Source organism: Dipteris shenzhenensis, chromosome 14 (assembly GCF_047967505.1).
Source record: "Dipteris shenzhenensis isolate YYH24624 ecotype China chromosome 14, Dip_SZ_1.0, whole genome shotgun sequence".
Taxonomy (NCBI): Eukaryota; Viridiplantae; Streptophyta; class Polypodiopsida; order Gleicheniales; family Dipteridaceae; genus Dipteris; species Dipteris shenzhenensis.
In genome coordinates, this window is record NC_141609.1 from 7,760,252 (window position 1) to 7,783,238 (window position 22,987).

The 22,987-nt window shown below is 42.9% G+C and overlaps 1 protein-coding gene across 3 annotated transcripts in view; it reads left to right on the top strand.

Annotated features, from left to right (window-relative positions):
• LOC147894140 (ARM repeat superfamily protein) overlaps positions 1 to 12,727 on the top strand; it is a 48,053-nt gene extending 35,326 nt beyond the window's left edge. Inside the window, exons 6-10 of one of the 3 annotated variants that reach the window (XM_087384558.1) lie at positions 10,752 to 10,848; positions 11,057 to 11,110; positions 11,197 to 11,318; positions 11,436 to 11,626; positions 11,951 to 12,727. In XM_087384558.1, coding sequence (XP_087240684.1) covers positions 10,752 to 10,848; positions 11,057 to 11,110; positions 11,197 to 11,318; positions 11,436 to 11,626; positions 11,951 to 12,576 — 1,090 coding nt within the window. In that variant the 3' untranslated portion in view covers positions 12,577 to 12,727. The remainder of the gene's footprint in view (positions 1 to 10,751; positions 10,849 to 11,056; positions 11,111 to 11,196; positions 11,319 to 11,435; positions 11,627 to 11,950) is intronic. The other 2 variants (XM_087384560.1, XM_087384559.1) reach the window with 2 other exon arrangements.
• Positions 12,728 to 22,987: the final 10,260 nt, after the last annotated feature.

The following is a 22,987-nucleotide window of genomic DNA, read 5'->3' on the forward strand; positions in this document are numbered from 1 at the left end:
ATGATGATGACGTAGTTTGTTAGCCAGCCTCACACCAATAAGTGCCATTGCTTTGTCACTCTACTCATCCCAAGCTGAGAGTTGTGCTGATGAGTCTTCACCACGAGAACCAGGCTCCATGGTAACAAAGTGATGTAACAACTTTCGCAACAGCGAATGAAGAGCCAGCAAGCTGAAAAGGATAAGCAGCAAATGAAGGGGCTGGTCTAGGGCTTTGAAATGAATCACCAGCCTTCACAAATGCAAGACAGTTGAAGAAGTGCTTCGATAAACGTGTCCGGCAGGTGGTGGATGACCTCGGAGACTCTAAAATGCATACCCTAAGAATACGCCTCGAAATGCAGAATTAAGTGAACCTGAATCAAAGAGCAGCAAGGAGATGCTCCAAGTGCAAAGATAGGTCTCGAATTTTTAAAGCAGCTCAGCAAGACAGCTCCAAGGTACACCGAGGTGCTGCAGCAGGGGTATGTGTACAATGGTGTAAAATGTGTCTATGCGACCCTTGGAGGCTATTGGGGTCTTGCCACACTTGAGCAGTAGAGTAGAAGCTCGTAGAGTAGCCTGCCACACCTTCCAAAGCCATTTTAAGACACCCTTTCTTACAATCCCTGACTAATCTCTCATTCTTTCCGCAGATTCACAGACGAAATTCACAGGCGCTGGCATCCCGAATATCCTCCCAGCCTATCTCATGGATGGCATGCTCACAAAGATACGTAACTTTATTTCCTTCATGCCTATCCACAAGCCCTCAGTTCCCTAGATGGTTTCCTCTGCCACATGTCATCATTCTAGACCTTTAGCTTGGTATACCATTTACCCCTCTCTTGGGGCACAATTAAAACATTTGCCCCTTGGCATTTTTACACATTTAGGTGCACCTAGGCCTGAGCACTTAGAACCACCTAGTCGATGCCAATACACCCTCACCTAGGACCTTGGTAGTTACTTCCCTTGACCATTTTATTTACGCACATAAAATATTACAAAAGTCGGTCATCTAAGAGAAAATGCCCACCGATCTTTCCGAGGTCATGCTATCTCGGCTAGAGCATAACATTCCTTACCTCTTCAAGCATCAGTGTCCTCGATGATGAAATATGGGAATACTCTCCGTAACTGGTATACGGATTCCCAGGTAGCTTCCGATAGAGGTAGACCATGCCATGCAACCAACACCGTGGGTATCTTTCGATTGCGCACTTGCATTGTTCCTCAGTCCAGGATTCTTGTTGGTTTGCGTCTTGCATTATCCTCTATCTCCTGAAACAAAACAACACCTTCGATTAGTGAGTCACCTGTATGCAAAAATTTCTTTAAACGAGAAACATGAAACACTGGGTGCACCTTACATCCCGGTGGTAATTCTAATTTATAGGCTACCTTGCCTATTCTTTTTAGAATTAACCATGGCCCACAATATCGAGGTGATAACTTAGCACACTCTCCTGCAGTCAAAGACTTAGAGTGCGAAGGAACTCTGAGAAAAACTTTTTCTCCTTCCTTAAATTCTCTAGCTGATTGGTTTTCAGCGGCATACGCCTTAGCTTTCTGAGGTATTCCAACTATAGTCGGATTCGCTAGTCTATAACCATAGTTCAGTTCAAACGGACTGAACTCTGTAGAGGAATGTTTTCTATAATTGTAGGCAAACTCCAACAATGGCAACCACTTGTCCCATGTATGTTGCCTCAATGACACATATGCTCTAAGCATATCCTCTAAAATTTGGTTGATTCTTTTTGTCTGACCATCCGTTTCTGGATGATCCTCACTACTCATTCCCAACTCAGTCCTTAGTGTCTCAAATACCACAGTCCAAAAATGACTGGTAAATTTGACATCTCTTTCTGACACTATGGATTTGGGTAATCCATGTAGACGAAATATATGTCTAACAAACAAATCCGCCACTTACGGGGCACTAATAGATTCTCTAGTTGGAATGAAGTGAGCCATCTTGGTAAGACGATCAACCACCACAAGGATAGAATCATATCCACCTTGTGTCCTAGGCAGCCCTACAATAAAGTCCATGGAAATGCTCTCCCACTTACTTAGTGGTATCTCCAAGGGTTGTAAAAGGCTGGGTGGCTTCACCCGTTCTGCCTTACTTACTTGACACGAAAAACAACGTGTCACATATTCATGAATGTGCTTTTTCATCTTTGGCCAAAAGAAATCTCACTTCACGAGATCATATGTCTTCTCGATTCTTGGATGTCCCGCACATGGGCTATCATGGCACTGTCGAATGACTCTCTGCCTGAGATCATTCTGATTAGGTACTACTACCTTTCCATTTCTTTTCAGCATACCATCCCTTATGGCATATCTTGCATAAGTTTGGCCTTTTCTGGATGCAAGGTCATCCTTTTCCCCGGGTTTCAATACATGAGCCTTAGGGCATAGGCTCTGGACGAACTCGTCCACCTTTTGAGTTTCTCTAATCTCGGTCATTAGAGCACTCTCTAACACCGTGAAACTCATGTTATGCATAATGCGTGACAATGCATCAGCAACTTTATTATCCTTCCCTCTTCGGTACCGAATCGTCAAATTAAACTCCTGCATGAGTTCTGCCCACCTAGCTTGGCGGCCTCTCAAGTCAGGTTGTTTACAAAAATGTTTTAGAGTATCATGATCAACATCCACATAAAACTTGGATCCATACAAATAATGTCGCCATGTTTTCAAAGCATGGACAACAGCATACAACTCTAATTCATGAGTTGGCCAATTTCTTTGAGAGGGAGAAAGCTTCTTGCTTTCAAAGACTACTGGCCTTTCCTCTTGGAGGAGAACTACTCCTACCGTAATGCCACTTGCATCGGTTTCGAGGAACAATGGTTTCTGGGGATCAACTATTTTTAACACCGGTCCTGTGACCACAGCTTGTTTTATGGTGTTAAAACTTTCTTGTTGATTCTGTCCCCATACAAAAGGTACTTTATCTGAGGTCAGATCAGTCAATGGCGATACTATTTCGGAATATCCTTTGATATGCCTTTGATAAAATTGGACAAATCCCAAGAATGATCGCAAAGCGGTCTAACTCTGAGGGATTGGCCAAGTTAGTATCGCAGCCACTTTCTTTGGATCCATTTCTACCCCCTCTGGAGTAATTATGAATCCTAAATATTCAAGTCTAACCATACACAGTATAGTTTTCTTCTTATTTACATAAAGAGTGGCTTTCCTCAAATTACGAAACACTATTCTTAAGTGTTCACGATGCTCAGTAATACTTTTACTGAATACTAGAATATCGTGAATAAAATGTACTACAAACTTTTTGATATACGGACGTAGTAAATCGTTCATAAGCATGACGAATGTAGCTGGAGCATTGGTAAGTCCAAAGGGCATTACCAAAAAACTCATAATGACTAAACCTGCTTTTGAAAGCGGTTTTATGCATATCCTCGGCTCTAATACCGATCTGATGGTAGCCACACTTAAGATCTATCTTATTGAAAATTACGGCCCCATGGAATGCATCTAGCAAATCATCGATCCGAGCCATCGGATACCTGTGCTTAACAGTGATATTATTTAATGCTCTGTAATCTATATAGAGACGAAAAGTATCATCTTTCTTTTTCTTTAATATCACTGGCGAAGCAAAAGGTGAAAAACTTCGTTGAATCTGTCCTCGCTTGAGGTATTCTTTCAGTTGTCTTTGCACCTCAGCTTCTTCTGTAAAACTTATTTTCCCATCTTGGGTAACCTTAGTGCTAGCCGATTGACACATCCCAGCACTCCTGAAACCCCTGATCTGCAAAATAACCACATACAACATCAGAACTGAGCAGGCTGCTCACCACCCAACCGTGACATCTACGGGATGTGATCCCGAATCAGAAGATGTCCCCCCGAGCCACGAGCTGAGCTACTGGCACGAACTCCCAATCAGATCCCAAACCAGCCTGGTGTCCCATACCACCAGGTGGCGCTGTGAAGCCCTGGATCTGCCACTGGGCCTTGGGCTACGCTAAGATGCAGGCGCGCGTCCGCGACACAATCCAGGATCAGACCTAGCACCTGGGAACGAGACTTGCTCCCAACTGCACACCGAGAACTGAACCCCCTGGGCCTCTTTTATAGACTCGGGCCCCGGCGCCAAAAATAGCGAAGACCTATAAATAGTTCGTACCCTTGCCACTCAACCCGAGAATCAAGCCTGCCTAGCTCTAAGCCTCCCCAAGCTAACCTGAGCTAGTTCTGTGTAACTAGTACACGTCAGATACCAATCCGTGCACATGACATACTCCCCCTCCTCTAAGAACTCACTCCTGAGTTCGCTAAGAAATCGGGAAATGTTCTTTGGAGGTTTTGTAATGTCTCCCATGTTGCATCCTCCTCAACACGATCCTTCCACTTAATCTTGTATTCCGTGATAGTACGATTTCGAATCTGTCTTTCACGGAATTTAAGAATAGATTCAGGTTCGTGAGGAATAAAAGTTAAATCTGTAACTTCTATAATCTCATGAGGAGAAACAATTTGATCATCAGCACCCAATACTTCTTTCAGTCTACTGACATGAAAGACTGGATGTACTTTAACATCAGGAGGCAATTCTAGTCGATATGCAACTGGTCCAATTCTTTTAATGACCTTGAATGGGCCACAGTATCTGGGGGATAATTTCGGAACCAAACCAGTACTTAGGCTCTTGGATTCCTTAGGAATTCTCAAATATACCATCGTTCCTTCAGAGAACTCTCTAGGTGAACGATGTCTATTAGCATAAAATCTGTCCCGATCTTGGGCACTTCTAATAGATTCCTTGGCAAACTGCAACATTTCCTGCATGTCTTGCAAGAAGTTCTTAGCAGCATCATTTTGAATTCCTTTGAATCCTACCATAACTGGTGACTTAGGTTGAAACCCGTACATAAGCATAAAAGGACTATAACCTGTATTAGAATGCTTTGCACTGTTGTAAGCAAATTCAATCATGGGTAGATAATCTTCCCATGAAGACTGTCTCTTAGATACATATGCCCGAAGCATGTCTTCAACCAACTGGTTGACCTTTTCTGTACTGCCATCAGATTGTGCATGATCTGAGGAACTCATACTTAGAGTAGTTTCTAACTTCTCAAATACAAGTGTCCAAAAGTTACTTGTAAACTTTGAGTCCCTGTCACTGACTATGTCAGATGGCAAACCATACAGCTTGAACAAGTGGTCCACAAACTCGTGAGCCAACTGAACAGCTGAAATAGTTGTTCTTGTAGGTAAGAATCTAGCCATTTTTGTCAAACGGTCAACTATGACCCAAATAGAGTCATGACCCTTGCGCGTACGAGGCAAACCAGTAATAAAATCCATGGAAATACTCTCCCATTTATTACCTGGAATCTGTAATGGCTGTAATAAGCCCGCGCTCCTAAGGCGTTCAGCCTTAGTAACTTGACAAACTCGGCAACCTACCACATAGTTCTCTACGAATGCACGCATCTTAGGCCAATAAAAGGTATGCTTCACAAGAGACAGAGTCCTATGTATACCTGGATGTCCCGCACTAGGAGCATCATGACACTCCCAGAGAATCTTGGATTTTAGGTCCAGAACATCAGGCACACAAATCTTTTCATTCCGGAACAGCAAGCCGTTCCTAATCATCCACTGACCTCCCGCCGCCTGTATCCTAGGTGGCACAATCCCTGAGTCCTGGTCAACCATGGAATTCCCATCCTGGACTTTCTGCCAATAAGAACTGAAATGACTATCAGTTGCGTATAGCCCTCTCAAGGATTGAAATAGGTCTGAGGATATTTCCGTAAATGACAAAGCATTTACAAACTTAACTCGACTTAAGGCATCCGCCACACTATTCAACGAACCCTTACGATAACGTATTTCGAAATCAAAATCCTGCATTAACTCTGCCCATCTGGCTTTCCTTCCTCTCAAGTCTGATCCATCACACACATACTTAATTGACTGGTGATCAGTCAATACAAGGAACTTTGAACCATACAAGTAGTGTCTCCAAACCTTGAGAGCATACACTACCGCATAAAGTTCCTTCTCGAGTGTGGGCCAACGATACTGAGTGTCGTCTAGCTTCTTACTCTCAAAAGCTACAGGTCTGCCCTCTTGGAATAGAGCTGCCCCAATCGCATAATCACTCGCATCGGCCTCTAAAACATAAGGCCGGGTAGGATCGGGTAATGCAAGAACGGGTGCTTCCTTGATAGATAATTTCAAGGTTTCAAAAGCCTTGTTCATTGCATCATTCCAAGGGATCGGCTAAGTAGACCTGCGTCCACGACCTTTCAATATGTTGGTCAAGGGTACCGTGATTTGTGAATAATCACGGACTGACTTTCGAAGAAATACTGTAAATCCTAGGAAAGAGCGAAGTTGTTTCACAGTCTGAGGGATAGGCCATTCTAAAACCTTCTGGATACGATCCAGATCAATGCTAATACCTTCAGAAGAAATCTTGTGTCCTAAGTAAATGATCTCCTTCATAAAGAAGTCACATTTACTCATCTTGGCATAAAGCTTATGCTGTCTTAGAACAAGTAAGACAACCCGAAGGTGTCCTATATGATCCTCAAGCGTTTTACTATATACCGAGATATCATCTAAGAACACTACAACAAATTTGCCCAGATAATCTCTGAACAAATCGTTCATCATCTGCTGAAAAGTAGCAGGAGCATTGGTCAAACCAAAAGGTAATACGAGGAACTCGTAATGACCATACCTAGTCCGGAATGCGGTCCTATCTATGTGTTTAGCATAGATACGGATTTGGTGATAACCCGTACGCAAATCAATCTTAGTGAAATACTTCGCTCCGGCCAAACGGTCTATCAAATCATCAGAACGAGGTAAAGGATAGCGGTTCTTAATTGTAACTTTATTTAGTCGTTTATAATCTATACACATTCTCCAGGAAGAATCCTTCTTCTTTCTTAATAGGACAGGTGCACCCCAAGGAGATTTACTTGGGCGGATATAGCCCATATTCAGGTAATCCTGAAGCTGGGTAGCTAACTCATCCTCCTCTACCTGGCTCATCCTATACGGTGGTACTATACGGTGGTACACTGATAGGTTGAGCCCCTGGGACTAAGTCTATGCGATGATCTACTGCCCTTTCTGGAGGTAAACCTTCCGGCAGTTGAGCTGGGAATACGTCCTTAAAATTATCTAACAACGTTCTCAATTCTCGGTGTTCAAACACACTTAATTCATTTTTGTTAATTACCGAAACAATAAATGAAGAAAGTGGAATCAAAACACACTGATAGACATCATAATGAGAAGTGTTCAATATATTCCGAAGCTGCATCGCAGATACAATAGGCCCCTGAGAAGGGATAATCTTATCACACTGAATACAAAATTGGGTGCCTTTGTCTACAAAAGAAAGTGTATGCTCCGTCCATCCGATCTGGATATTGTGGGTTTTAAACCACTCTATCCCGATCAGCAAGTCTACATGCTCTAGATGCATAACATAACATGTGAGAGCTCCCGTGTAGGGTTGAATCCGGATGGGAAGCGCTTCAACCTTGCGATCCCAAAACTGCTTCCCAGCTGGAAGCTGCACCTCGTAGGTGTGGTCGCTAGGTACTGTGGACAGCCCCATCTTCTGCACAAATTTGTAATTAACAAAATTGTGAGAGCTGCCCGGATCAAAGAGAATGTGAACCTGTTGGTCCCTAACTTCTCCATAAACTCGGAAAAGATCATGGGAACCAAACAACGAAGTATTAAAGGTACAATTGCAAGAAAGGGGGCAGGTAATGACATTTACTGAAATACCTGTCATCGTAACCTGGTTGGCTCCCTTGGCTGCGGTACGTGGACCTGCCTGGAGCTTCGGTCCTAGCACCAATCTCTGGTTCTTCCGCTTAGGACACTCATTCTTCGTGTGGCCCCGCTCCTCGCAATAAAAACACCGGCCCTCTTTCTTGAGCCTGAGAGTGCGAAGGAAACGGGCCTTACCATTCTTCGCAGGAGTTAAGCTTTTCCTGGAGGCGTTGTCCGTAGACTTCGTCTCCCCAATACCAGTCGCATGCTGAAAGAACTTGCGTTTGTTCTTTCCGCTGGTCTCGGTAACTGTGGTTGCCTTGGTTCCGGCCATGGTATCATCATATATGCGCGCATATGTCATGGCCTCCTGCAATGTTGTGCACTTGTTATTCTTAATCTGTAACTTATAGGAGTCTGGCAAACCATCCACGAAAAAACCTAACAAGGTTACAGGATCCATTTTGGTGGCCCTGGTTTGCAGATCCCTAAATCTCTGAAGATAAACTTCAAAACAATTTTGACATATCGAGGGCCTTGAGCTTGCCGACGATATCGTAGTCATCTTCCTTCTTCAGGAACTCCTTCCTGAAGATACCCTCAAATTCTGTCCAAGTGTCAGGCTTAGGCTGAAGTTCTTTCCACCAAAGCAAGGCTTTACCTGACATAAACCCTGCTGCTAGCTGAATCTTTTTCTCGTCTGGATAGGGGTGAAATTGGAAGTGTACTTGCCACTTGTGCAACCAAGTGTCAACCACCTCCTTTGTTCTTGATTTCTGGTCACCTGGAAAGGGATCCGGAGTGATATCCGGAGTCATATTCGCTGCCTCCTTTCACTGCACAGCCTGCAGCCTCCTTCTCCATAGCTTGCTGCCTCCATTGCCGCCTCTTTCTTCACAGCCAAGCACCTTCATTCGAGTCCCTCTGGAGCTTTAGGCGGCCCTGGTCTACACAAACGCTTCCAGGTGTGGTTCCTTGAAGCCATTTTGAAGCTCTTCATCGCCGAACCTAGGGTTCCTAGGCTGCTGCAGCAGAGCCGAGCACCTGCACGCATTTTTGGCAAAAGTTCGAGGTCTTTTTCGAGCTATTCTGAGGCTGCTGCTGCATAACCGCCTCCAACAGAGTCTTTTACGAGCAGCTTCTTGGCTTCCAGCTCACGTACAACAACCTTTTTAGAGAGCCACCTGATACATTTCAGACCTGCTATTGCGATTTGGCTTCCCTATCACAGTTTTCAGAAGTCCTCTTTACTAGGAAGAGCCTACCAATGATCTGGAGCATGGTGATGGCGTGGAGGCATCTTCAAGTAGGTCTTACTCGAGCCAATTTGCAGTGTAGTAAGGAGATATAGAGGCATCCACTCATTTGGCATGCCAAGGTGTAGGACTCAAAGAAGATCATCCTAGTGGCCAGGAAGTATATCGGTGGGCGTTGTGATGTGGTGAGGGAGTTTTTAAGTGTTCTTCAAATCCTCCCGTTGGATGTCCTCATTATGTTTATTTTCTTTTTGTAATGTTGAAAGATCCAAGAGCTGCAAATGAAAGGTTCCAACTGCTCTTTCCAAGCTATGTGAACATGAAGATCTCCTTCTCAAGGGTGTCTTAAAATGGCTTTGGAAGGTCTGGCAGGCTACTCTGCGAGCTTCTACTCTGCTGCTCAAGTGTGGCAAGACCCCAATAGCCTCCAAGGGTCGCATAGACACATTTTACACCATTGAATCTGGTCAAGGCATTGCAAGTTGCTACTATGTATCTACCTACTGAATCCTATTATTTCATTATTGAACTGGTTGATATGTCTTGATCATCTGCTGACATGGTACTTTGATGGGCCTCCTATGTCGTGGATGGGGCAATCGGACATATCTTTGGTTTCCTGTCCAGTTTCAGTGCCATCTGGTGCACAATGGTTGTGAAGACACAAGTTACTCAATGTATGTGGAATTCAAAATTCCTGGATGTTGCTTTTGTGCTAGACCTAGTTATGTGCTCAAAGTGCCTGTCTATTGTTGTCAATGGTCATGCTATTTTATTCTATGCAGGATCGACACATGTGACACATTTACTGTTGATAAGTCATGAGAGGAGGGGGACTGGGGTATCACCTACAAGAGCAGCTTCGATTGAGTGGTCATAAGTCTAGCAGAAAAAGGAGGTACCCTGCAGCAATTATCGAGTCACATAGCAGATGTGTTAATAAAGGAATCATTGGCCTCTGTAGTCTACGGTGTAAATGGGACCCAAGACTATGTACTCTCGCCTTTGATTGAAAAGAATGTTCAAAATTACTATAGCCAGGAGGAAAGCTGTGGTACCCAAAAATCTTGAGGAAAGCAGGATCTTAGAGGAGGGCAACATTTTTTTAAATAGGTTGGTCGAAAGTGATGAGAATTTTGTTGCTCTCTAATCTAGGGAGCGTAGTTTTGGAGAGGGGATTTTTGGAGATACAAGTGTAGCGGGTCAAATGAGTTCACAGAGGCTGCAATTCTGACAGACCTCATATGGTTGTTTCAAAAGCGTTCAGAAGCAAGTATGTGGTACACTTGAGGATGAAGAAAAAATGAGAAATTAATAGTGAAGATGCAGGAAATATAAAGAGGGGGAAGGGGGGATTAAAAGTCAAGGCAAACAAATGTCCAAATGAGTTTCTTCTCTTATACATTATTTGAGATCCTTGAAGAGGTTGGCAAAGTTTTAATAGATTAGCAGCATGCCTTCCCAACTCAACCATAAAGACTTGAAACATAGGATATATGCAGCAGTGGGATACAAATAGTTCAGTCCCCTTTTGGAGAGATTTTATTTTGTTTTTTTGGAAAAATGAAAGGTGAGATACATAATCATAAGCAGATACTACTGCTTCAATCTTTTGTATTGGAGGTTTTAACATTTGAAGTTTTAAGAGATGAAAATCATTTTGTACTGGAATCCTGAAGGAAAACCCGCTTGAGTGTTGGTGGATGGCTGCAGCTATGAAGTACGGAGATCTATTGATGCGCACGGAGCTGTACCTGCCCTTGTGGAAGTTCTGAAGGCCGATGATGCTCCTGATTTTGTGAAAGACAAGGTTAATATTTTATCTTCATGCTCTGCCAATAGACCTTTTTCCAAATTCGTACTCTCTCTTTTTTCTCATCCTTCTAGTTCCTTTCTTTCCTTCCTCGTGATTCCTGTGCTAGCCTCGTTAAATAGAGAATAACACAAGCTCCCTTGTGCAAAAAACTTGTTTTTGTTAGCTTCATCTGTGGAAGCTGAAGTAAGACTTCTCTGAGCAGGTTCTTATTGCATTGGCTCGTCTATCACACACAGGCGAGGAGGTTAGGGCAATGGTGAGTCTCTACTTTTGTGTCTTGCAACTTCAAACTCTGTGGTACCATGATCATGGGTCTTCACAGAATTTTCTGCTTCTTCACAGATTCAGTCGGGGGCCTTTCCAAGCCTTGTAGATATTGCAGAATCCAAGAGTGCAACGGCAGCCACTAAAGAAGAAGCAGAAGATATTTTGGAGGAAATGTCCATGCGCAAATGTGATTCAAGGTTGTCCATGAGGGCATTTTCCTGTTTATATATTCATCATGCAGTAGTTGATCAATTCTTATCTTCCAGTTTCTCTTTCCTACTTTTGTCTAGTAATCCTTGAAATCAACATCTCAGGGACAAAATTATCAATACAAATGGTGTCCCAGCACTTGTTGCTATATTAGCGACTGCAACTCCCTTCCGTAAAGAAAAGGCCGCTTGTGTGTTGGAGAATCTGGCCATAAAACAAGAGCATGCCGAGCGCATTGTTGAAGCAGGGGTGGAGCATGGTCTGAAATATTTGCTTGACTTAAATTTGGAAGGAGGTGCATCCCCTTGATCTTTTTCTTAGCCTTCAATGTGGGCTTGAATTGAAAGTAGTATTTAGTTTTGGTATTTGGCAAAGCATGAAGCCAACACTGCTTTTAGAAGAAAATAGGCATCATCATTGTCAACTTTTGCACAATCTCCTTGTATTATATCATATTTCTTGGACAAAAGAGGTAGTCTTTTTGTTCTGAGAATTCCTGAGTGTAGTCACACAGTAACTTGATAATTTCCCTTCTCTAATGCAAGGAAAAGGTTTCTGAGAATTCTACATTTACTTCTCATAGCACAGCGATTGACCCTTACAATCTGGCGTGCTGCAGAAGAAAGTGATGTGTCAGATCCTCAGGACATCATCCAAAGAGAAGAGACTTGGGCTGCTGTTGCTGCAGCATCTCGACTTTTGAATAAGCTTCTGACATTTGATAAAGTAAGGAATTCAATCGACTGTAAAAATTTTGCAGTTTTACTGGCAAGGGTTCTGAAGTCTGGCATACCTTTGCACGTGAAGGATTTAGTTTCCGCATGTCTTTTTAAACTCGATAGGCTAGTGGGGGCTACCACCAAGGTTGATGTACCCATAGAACTAGAAATTACTTTGCATGACAAAATTCCCAGGCTAGTCCATGAGATCACAACTTCGTCAGATTCTGTTGTTCAAGAAGTAGCTGTTATGGAACTAAGGGACATAGTCTCTCAAGGTATAGAAGCCTATGTGGTGGCTATATCTGATTTGGGAGGGATATTCCCTCTTGTGGAACTCCTTGATAAAGGAACACCTAAGGCTCGTGAAGCTGCTCTTTCGGTTCTGTACAATATTGGCATGAATGACGAGAATCACCCTGCTTTACTCAGGGCTGGTGCTGTAACACATCTGCAAAGACTTGTGAGGTCTGGAAGTCATCAGTGGATGCTTGCACTTGATCTATTACGAGCTCTTCCCACCTAAATTCAATTTTCAGTGGCTTGTAATTTGAATGTGTAATTTTAATGAGTAAATTAGCGTGCGATGTGACCCTTCTTTTTCTTGTGTTTGTTTTCTACACGCTATTCATTAATATTTTGTAATCTTGAAATCCAAGCTTTATTGTTTACAAATTTTGAACTGTACCCTGCAACTATACAATTATTTCAATTATGAATGCGTGGCCAACAGGTTACGTTTTCAGCTCCAAGTCTATTAAGTTAAAATATTTGTAACTGCAAAATGCCTAAAATTCAAATGCTCTGTTCGTTTTGTTGATGCAAAATTCTTCGATGTAAATTGGATCACTTTGAGAAAACTAAGTACCTTTTTGCAGTCTAGTCTTACAAAGGTATATAAACCTTTTTGCAGGCTTTAGGGGGGGTATTACAAGTGCCTAAGTTGAAAGTTGAGTTTGTGCACACGAACTGAACTTAGGACCTAAAATTTGTTAGTTAAAATTATATGAATTTTTCCTTTTGTACGGTCCAGTCGGCTAATGATTCTCACAAGTGTATCTCAAGTTACTATTTAATTGTATCGGGTGGTGCACAGCAATAGTTTGTCAAAGATCGAGTGAAATTGGCAGTATGTGTTTCCCAGCATGCTGGATTTTGAAGCCATTGCATCTCCTTACGCACATTTGCATCTATGACAAAGTGTTTGTTTGATATAAGATCAAGCAAGTACACATTCTCTATGGTTGTAACTTTGGATAATGATATGTATGCAAATCCATGTTAGTGAATCGAGAACGCAAGCCTTGAGCTCTATCTTTTGTCCTTGCTGCACGAGGGACTTCGTTTCCTTGTTGGAATGCTAGTTTTTTATTGACAGACTTCTATTCCTTTATTGAGTGGAAGATGAGTATCCATTTGGGGTTTATGTTATTTGTGTATCTGTCCTTGTTTCATACATTGTATATGTTCCCAGATCCTTGGTTGGAAATTTCATACATACTATGTCATTATTGTTGTGACATCAAAATCCCATCAGCTCCATTAACTAGTTTGTTAGGCTAGTTTATATTTCGTGTGCATATCTTCCATAGAATTCCTCTTATTGCAATTGTTTTTTGCAAACCACAAGTTGGTTTTTAGATCTTCAAGCAAGTTAGAAGAGCAATATGTTGCGTTAGCATAGTGGTCGTCACTATGTATGTGATATGTTTTTTCAGTTGCCATTTGAAATGCATCATCATTATGCTTGTTTGTTTTTTAATTGGTGAAGAATAGATGTGGAAAGGTGTGGTCAGATAGTGATTTGCGAAGACTTACTTAGGGGTGGTTTTCACAGTACTAGTTTTCACGGCGATCATTCATATAGCTAGGGCAAAGCTTATGAGAGATCACGAAGTTTTGGCTCAACTAGAGTGACTGTGTTTTCAAGCACATATCCACGATCCCTCGACTAAGGGATGGTTGTCTTATACCCTAGTTAGGCTCGCAGCTATGTATGCAGCACCCTTCTAGGGGAGTAATCTCTCGATGATTGAGTGGAGAAGATTTAGGGAATCTCGGATGATTTAGAGTAAGCCCTCAATCCCACATTACATAGTATAGGCAAACTTTGCCATGACACCACTCCAGATCGACACCATTTTTCATACAATGACACACCTTCATTGGATTTGTGGCTTCATTGTTGGAGACTACCGAGATTGGCACTAGAGTCATCCAGACGACTAGCTGATAGAAAGATTAGCATGGATTGGTATGCACATACGTCTAGATGGTTTACCATTGAAGGTATTCAGATGGGTCAACTCTCAAATTTTCAATACAATTTGGGTGTCCTGCTCTCTTTGATCCCACGACATGAGATCAATAGTATCATAGGGTTGGATCTACTACATCTGTATGTGTCATGGACTTTGTCCAGGGGGGGACCTAGATTTTCCCATCAAGATCCAATTCTATCGTGATTCGCGATCACTTCTTGAGAGGATCTAAGGATGGAGTGGTTATTAGACCCCATACCTGGTGGACAAAAGAGTCTCGCATGCATTGAGGATTGCCATTGGGCAACTACAAGTCTCATCTAACTAGCTACAGATGGAGACATGGAAAGCCACACGCATGCCTAGAGAGTAGCGGATCTATAGCTATGCACATTGAAGGAGGTGGAAATGGAGGAGTGCCTACAATGTACATGCCGAGTGTACTATGAGATTTAGGAACGATATCATTGTCTTTTTCAAGGATTTGAACCACTTTCTCAATTTGATACATCTCCATGATCAAGTCTGCATCGATCTCTACTTGATCAAGAAGTGGAAATATAGAGGGACTCTGTTGAGATAGATTAGACAACAGAAGATGACGGTGACACGAGAGATAGAGCTCGACTGGACACAGTGGCACATCATTCAACACCAAGACATCATGGTGTGGAGGAGGAGCAGCTAGTTGATATGAGGGTAGAGTGGTTTAGCGGGAAGAGGCGACGAGGAGTAAAGACCATGCATAGACCAGAGCACGTATGATGGGTCGAGATAGACCAGAGCACGTATGATGAAGTCCAGCCTGTCATGGTCTACTGAGAGGAGACTGTCAGAGTCGAGATATCACTCTTGAGATGGCTTAAGGATAATGGAGGCCACACCCACAACACAGCAAGAGATGACGTGAAAGAGGTAGATACAAGATATCGTCGTATCCCATTGAAGAACTACACAAGCACCAAGATCATAGTTGATCACATCGCCTACTTCCTCTCGAGATTCTCAGTTTTGAGTTCTAGTTTTTGAGTTCTTAGTATAGCGCTCAACAAGGGCCCCAGTAGATCCCTCGCCCCCCTCCCGGCTACCTTTTCTAGATAAAACCCATGCATTGGGTCTATTAAAGGCCTTTGTGAGCCCTCACATCAGCCCATTGTAGCTCATATGAGATATGACTTTGATTGTACCGTGTCTCATAGGCTCGTGAGGCCACTAGAAGGCGTTAATCTCTCTCATGTCCCACCCCCTTAGCCTAATCAGGCCACTCCCACCTCCCCCTCAGCTCTTACCTGCCTAGCCCTTAGCCCATCCCCGCCTTCCCCTCAGCTCCTATCTGCCTCTCCCTTAGGCCACCTACCGCCTCTCCCTCATCCCACCCCCGCCTCGCCCCTGTGCTTCTCTCTCTCTCTCTCTAGGGATGATTTCGGTCCCCTATCCAATCTCCTCTCTTACCCAAATCAAAGATGCTTGGTAGCCTTCATTCATGAGGTCATCCGACACACAAAGTCGCAGCTACGTAGCCGAGATCAGAGCGCACATCTAGACTCCTTTCACAGCATATCATTGATTTTTTCCAGCCAGACAGCACCGACCATCAGCAGGACTCACGGAGACGAGGACTTGAGCCAAAGACACGACAGACTTGCTAGTGGACTGAGGCGCAAATCATATTGAGGGACCGTCTCTCAATGCTCACTAGAGATAGTCTTGGCTGAGTTTGGAGCATTCCCACTACCGCTTGATGTAGCATTCCAGGTATCACATACCTCTACCGTACACTCCAGGTATCACATGCCTCTACCACGTCAGGGAGTATGGCTCTTGCAGTACATGGCAACACATGCTACCTTGATCGGCCCAATCTTCATCCATGGCTTTGGCAACCGAAGGTGACTAGATGTGCTAGTATGCATGCTACATGCAAATGGTTTGAGAGTTTAGGGATCTACAAGATAGATTACCTCCCTTCCAGTACAACATTGAGGCTCCCTCTATCTGGCTCACATATCAGGTTATCGAAGAGGAGATCTTATAGCTACACATTTAGAACATGGTTCGCACCTTGCAAGCTTCCTATGAAGCTCTACTTCTACAAAGATGATTGCTTGCCAATTCAGAAGAGGGCACCATTGATCCACTAGGAGACACATAGATCCATCTCCCCCAATCCTTGAGGATATCGATATGTAATTCCGAGTGCGCATTAAGAGACAGATTACCCCCCTTCTAGTACAACATTGAGGCCCCCTCTGTCTCGCTCACATATCAGGTTATCGGAGAGGAGATCTTATAGCTACACACATTCAGAACATGTTTCGCACCTTGTGAGCTTCCTATGAAGCTCTACTTCTACAAAGACGATTGCTTGCCAATTCAGAAGAGGGCTTCATTGATCCACTAGGAGACACATAGATCCATCTCCCCCAATCCTTGAGGATATCGATATGCAATTTCGCATTTCATCACACCGAGTGCACATTAACAGTAGACGGGTTGAGGGCACACCCAAAGAGGGACACATTTACACTATGTGATCAGTAGGAGATCGGGTTGGAGGAGCACTTCACACTCATACGTTCTATATAGAATGCGATCCAATATCGCTATTTACTCTCTTTGGGGATCGTCTCAGACACCTATCTAGTGTCTAGTCCTACCCAGACCGGGATGTTTGGTGGCTTTCAGCCATGAGGCCATGTGACAGGCACATACCAGACTAGGGGGTCTTTCCTCCATGCTTACCAAATCCAAGGCACGGCCGATAAGAGTGACATCGGCACTTGTTTGGCATAGGGCCATAGCTAGGAGACCACATCAGACCACACGTACTAGCGGCCGTGAACACTCCATCAGAGAATTTGTGCCACTGTAGCCTCATACATCACCAATCCCCCCTTAGGCTTGAACTCTCCACCAACTTCCAAATGATCATCATAGAGTTGTGACCCCCCCTTCTTCTCCAAGAGTTCGGAGACTTCTCTGTGCATAAGTATCTTTATGATTATGGCTTTTTGTATCGATGCTCGCTTAGAGGCTCCACCCTTTCAACTCATTGTATTGAGTTCTTTTAGTCTGATCAAACCTGTATACAATTAGATCGAAATTTGGGCCACTGCTTCAGGGAATCACTTCATTTCTAAGATTACTTTTTGCATCATCTTTTAGTCCCCTTAATCGGGAAAAAGAGATCCAATTGCCAAATTACTTGGTACTACACCTATAGAGGATATTGTGATGCAGATTATCTAGTTAGACATCAATTTGGAGCATTACTCCCTCAGATTGCAGCAAATCCCTCCATCAGCACTGAGTGCCACTAATCACGGCAAACTTGATCCAATTGCCAAATTAATTGGTTTTGTCCTTGTAGATAATATTGTGATTCAACTTATGCAATTGGACGAATACATCGGACTAAATTTTGGGATCCCCAACTTTTGTGTCACATATGGAGCCTCTAAGGGAGCATCCGTACCTAAGAAATACAATGTATACATAATAATAAAGACACCATCAAAAAGACAATCTCTAAGCCTATAGAGAAGATGGAAGCTACGATGTGGCAGTACTGTGATGATCATGTAGAGGCTGGTGAAGGGGTAAAGCCTTAGAGGGAGCCGATGATGCAAAGGCTACAATGGAACAAAGCTTGTGATAGAGTGTTGGTGGCTGTCGATATGTATAGTCCACTGTGGTCTCCTAGCTATGGCCCTTTGACACTGTGCCTTCGATCTAGCTTTAGTCCTTAGATCCGTCGTCTCCATGAGGCCTGTTGGTTCATGGTGTCTCACTGGGAAAATCAGTCATCATGCATTGAGTGGAGTTTGGTTGTACACCCTAATCTCGCCCACATGTCTTAAGCAAATTCTCCCTGTGTCGGTTGGCCGCATGAATAAATGTCACCAAGTAGCTTTGATTTGGGTAGGACAAGAAAATAGCTAGGGGTCTGAAGCCATCCTTGAAGAGATAGTGATAGCGACCTTGGATCTCATAGTATACATGGCATCTAAAAGTGAATTGCTCCTCCAACTCGATCTCTTGTCAATCAGATAGAGTACAGATGTGACCCTCTTTGGGTATGCTCTCCCATCGTCCACTCTCAATGCAAAGTTGGTGTGATGAGACATTGAATTCAATATCCTCAAGGTGTGGGGGAGATGGATCCAAATTATCCTGGTGGGTCAATGAAGCCCTCATGTGAAATCCACAAGCATTTCTTTTCCATAAAGCTGGGCTTCACAGAAAGCTCGCTAGGTGCCAACTAGATCCTCAATGTTGTAGCTATAATAAGAGATCCTCCCAATCCACCTTGTGATATGTGAGCGGGATGGAGGGGGCATCATTGAAAGTAGGGCAATCCTCTCCCTGCAAAACACCTCTAGGGCACCTAGATGTCTCTATACGCCTGTTGTATAGAAGGGGAGATGAGGACTATGTCATTTGCATACAACAGTGTCTGTATCACATCAGGTCGGCAAGCAAGGATCCCTCCCCTCCTAGGTGATCAATGAAGTCATGATCTCATTAATGTAGAGCCCAAAAAGTGTCAGTGAGGGAGGGAATCCTTGCTTCAATTCGATCATGCTCCCAATCCAATCTAATAACCTCCAGGGGTGCATACTCTCCCTCTGACTGACTCATATAGGCTTATCACCCCCCAAATCATGACTCCCAGTATTTGCAACTTCTGGCCCTTCCTATTTCAGGAAAGAAATTTTGAAGCTTTGATACCAGTGTAGTGGAAGATAGACTTACTCACTTTGTCGCCTTCTCAACACTAACTGCAAACACTAACTGCAAACTGCAAGATAACGCACTCAATACACCCTGCCGTGGATGTGAGTGAGAGAGGTGTACATGTGGTCAAGGGTGGAATACTGCCATCGAAAACTAGCTTGTACCAATGCTCACTGTCCATGTGCCTCTATATATGAGCTCAGCTCTGACCTATAGATCTTGGCTAGTATGTGGCCTATCATGACTGTGCAGTAGTTCCCCATGTCCATGGGATCCCCTGCTTTGTGTATCGGCACAATGGTGGTGGTACTCCAAGTAGGGGGAAATGCCATGACATATCACATGGTTAGACATATGCAAGAGATCGGGGCCAAGACCTCCTGCCCGTGTGCAAAGTACTCCATCTATAGCCCCTCATGGTCCTGGGATTTACGATTGTGGAGCCGATGCAATGCAGCTTGTACATTCTATGTAGTGAACAAGGTGGATGTTGTGGTCTTGGGTAGAAACATTCTATGCAGTGAACAAGGTGGATGTTGTGGGCTTGGGCAGGAAAGACATATCCAATGGTGCCTGTGCCGCGGGACGTCATAGAGCAAGGTCGCCTATGCGTGCCAGATGCTCGAATTAGTGAATTGGGATGGTTGCTTAACCTCATAGCTGCCCAAAGTATCCTGTCATTCAAAAGTGGCAGCCGGTAAATATTTTCCATATCAATGTCCCATGGCTCACAGGTGTATGATAATTGAGCTGAGCACATGTTTAATAAATCTCTTGAACCATCATAGAATCATATGATACTATGCTGATAACATTACTAGTGGGTCCTAGGATAAATTAGCCCCATAGCACCAGTCCTCCCTACTCCATTATCTGATCCCTTTATCCACCTGACTACGTAACACCATCTGCAAAAGAAGATTTTGTCCTATCACTACTATTGAACTAAAAGGGATGGACATCAAAGAAATTTCCAGTAATGTTTGCATTCATTGCAATATATGGCTGAATGCTGGAGTTTCCTTAGCAAACTTTATGAAGATATAAAGACTCAAGGGTCCTATTGGAAAGCATGAATTTCTAAATACATTCAAATGACACCGCTACAGGTACCATCATGTTGGAATAATAGAAACTAACCTTTGCCTCATCAAATTCAAAGACAATTGCTGGAGACTCTTAGAAACTCAATCCCAAAAACCTTGCCTTCAGATTAGAAATGCCATCTAGGTGCTGACACTGAGTACTATTATGCTTATTTTTCATCATCTCTAACTGCCCTCATCCCTGACTCAATGGGCATTGTCCTTACAATACTACCATACCATATTAAAAAAAAAGCTATAGCCTTTTTTGGATACATATCTAGAAGAGAAGTTTTCCATGAGGAAGTCCCAGTAAGCCTCACTTTCCTAAAGCACTAGGAAAGAAAACAACAATGTGCAACCTTCAGTGTGCTCCAACAACAATATACACAACAACCTCAAAAACACAAAAGAAAACATAGACACTTAAGCAAAGACACCATAGAATTGCAAAATGTGAGATAAATTAAGATGTATTTCAGTAGGAGCACTGGAAAAGACAAATGGAGATCTAGAAGGAACCTAAGGATTCATCCAAAAAACAAGAGCTCATTAACTATACAAAATATTTTTCGAGATGAAAAAAAGGCAACCACCACAAAAACGCAAGCGAAACAAGGCACCTAAGCAAATACATATTAGTTGCAAAATCTGAGACTCATTTAAATGTAACCAATGGGAAGAGCACTGGAAAAGAATAATGGAGATCTAGAAGCAATTTGAGGATACATCCAAAAGAAAAGAACACATAAGCTAAATACAATCTTTTTTGAGATAGAATAAGGAAAATGTTGGAATTAATATACCTCACAATCTCTGAAGCTAATGTTTCTTGTAGATACAAGTTTCCAAAGCTTTTCTTTGCAAAGGCTCTACCATGATCACCAGCATACATAAAAAGAGATTCTGAGTGCTTCAAAGAAACTTGATAATAAAACCTAAAATTAGTATTAATTAAATGAGCACAAGAATTACATTCATCTAAGACCATATTATAGCCAACACTTTTGGGAAAAAAAGCTATAAATTTGACAAATCAATCAACTCAAATTAGCAACAAAAAGAGATAGCCAATATTCCCATGAAAAATGGAATCAATCATGTCTCAGTGGGGAAGGCGTGGAGAGACAAGGGAAAGTGATTTGCAACAAGAGAAGGCATCAAGGAGAGAGAGAGAGAGGAAGATGGTACACAACACTAGGGCCCAAAAATAAGGGCTGGTCCCCCCATAAGATCTTTATTGCAATAGAAATAAAATTTGTACAACTTTCTTTGAGAAGAGCATGAAGCTGAGTACAACTCCTGAATGAATCTAGGAGCTCTAAGGCCCCTTACTTTATAGACTTGGCATAGCTAAAAGCTAGACTTGCTTTTCTAAAACTAAACTAAGCTTCCTTGATTTTTCCTGCTTTGGGGCAGCTTTTGGATCCTTTTTAGAGTCCTATGGGCCCTTCTTTAATGGTGTCATATCTCCTGGTCCTTTTTGCCTTGTAGTACCCACTTTTGGCCACTGTCTTCACCATTTTTTAGCCTTTTAGCACTCTTCCTAGTCCTACACAAATACCAACACTTTAACCCATTAAAGGTTTGCACAGTGCATGCATTCCTAGTTCTTAGACTAATCCTAGTCCCTTGTGGGTGTCCCCACGGTTCTCTTTTACCAATGCAAAGCAAAGTCAACATTCTTTGGCCAAAGTTGAGATTCTAATAAACATTATACTTTATTTCTTGAGAGAAGTACCAAATGGTGATAGTCCACCACACAATTTGAGCAGCATGTGTCTCTCTCTGACCCTAGCCACGTTTGTAGCCCATGATATATGAGAAGCTCATGAGTGGTACACATGTCAAGAAAATAACTTCCATACCACATGACTGCACATCCAATGTGTGTGTCCTTTGACTTGCCTCTACACTCTCCAAGGGAGAGATCTTGCTATGCTAAAACATCACCCGGAGATATAAAATATTTGTCTATGTATCCCTAGTCCTGGCATGGACTACCCGAATGAGTAGAACCTCTTCTTGCTGCATGTACCTTTGAATGTCCTCATAATGCCAAGGATAGTGAGATATACCTCTTCCATGAGGTGGCATAGGTAGATGTGTTTGGGGAAAGAAGCACGTCGGAATATACACATCTGTGCTCTAAGGTCTCTTAAATTGGAGCCACATATAGGCCACATATATTTGGCATGCTTCTCATTCCCAATAGCTTTGATATGTGCCTAGAGGTGGGAGAAAAAAGACATTGCAACTCCAAATTCTTACACCCTCCCATCCATATGGGTCTCCAATCGATATATGGACTACAGCCCCCTCCCAGGGATCTAGTGTGTCTCAGTATACACTACAAGATCTTTCCCTCAAAAAGTCTTGACAAAGTTGCCAGTGAGGACCATAGGGTCCCATTCCCATTCCAAAAAATAAGAGGACAAAGTATTGATGGTCCCAAAGGATGTATAATCATCTCTGTAGAAGGTTTATTTCTCCTTCTCCCTAACTTCCATCTCCCTCTTGATACCTTCTTTTCTATGCTCTATCTGCATTTGATTAAGATGCTCATTGATAAAGATTAGTTTTGACTTCAAGGAAGCCATCTTGGCCAAGATGCCCCTTCTCTCTGATGCATCGTTAAGCTTGATGATAAGAGGTCTTCCCTTGTGGCATCTTTCCCTATCCTCCATGCATTCTTGATTTATATTTTTTGACCCATGCATCCAGCTTTTTGTTGCATCCAAAGGATCCGACTTCTCCTAATCCCAACCAGCTTGAGATGTTTAATTCCATCTTCTTGTTTGCTCCTCAAAAGTCTCCTTAATGACCCTCTAGGGTTTATACCCACTTACCATCT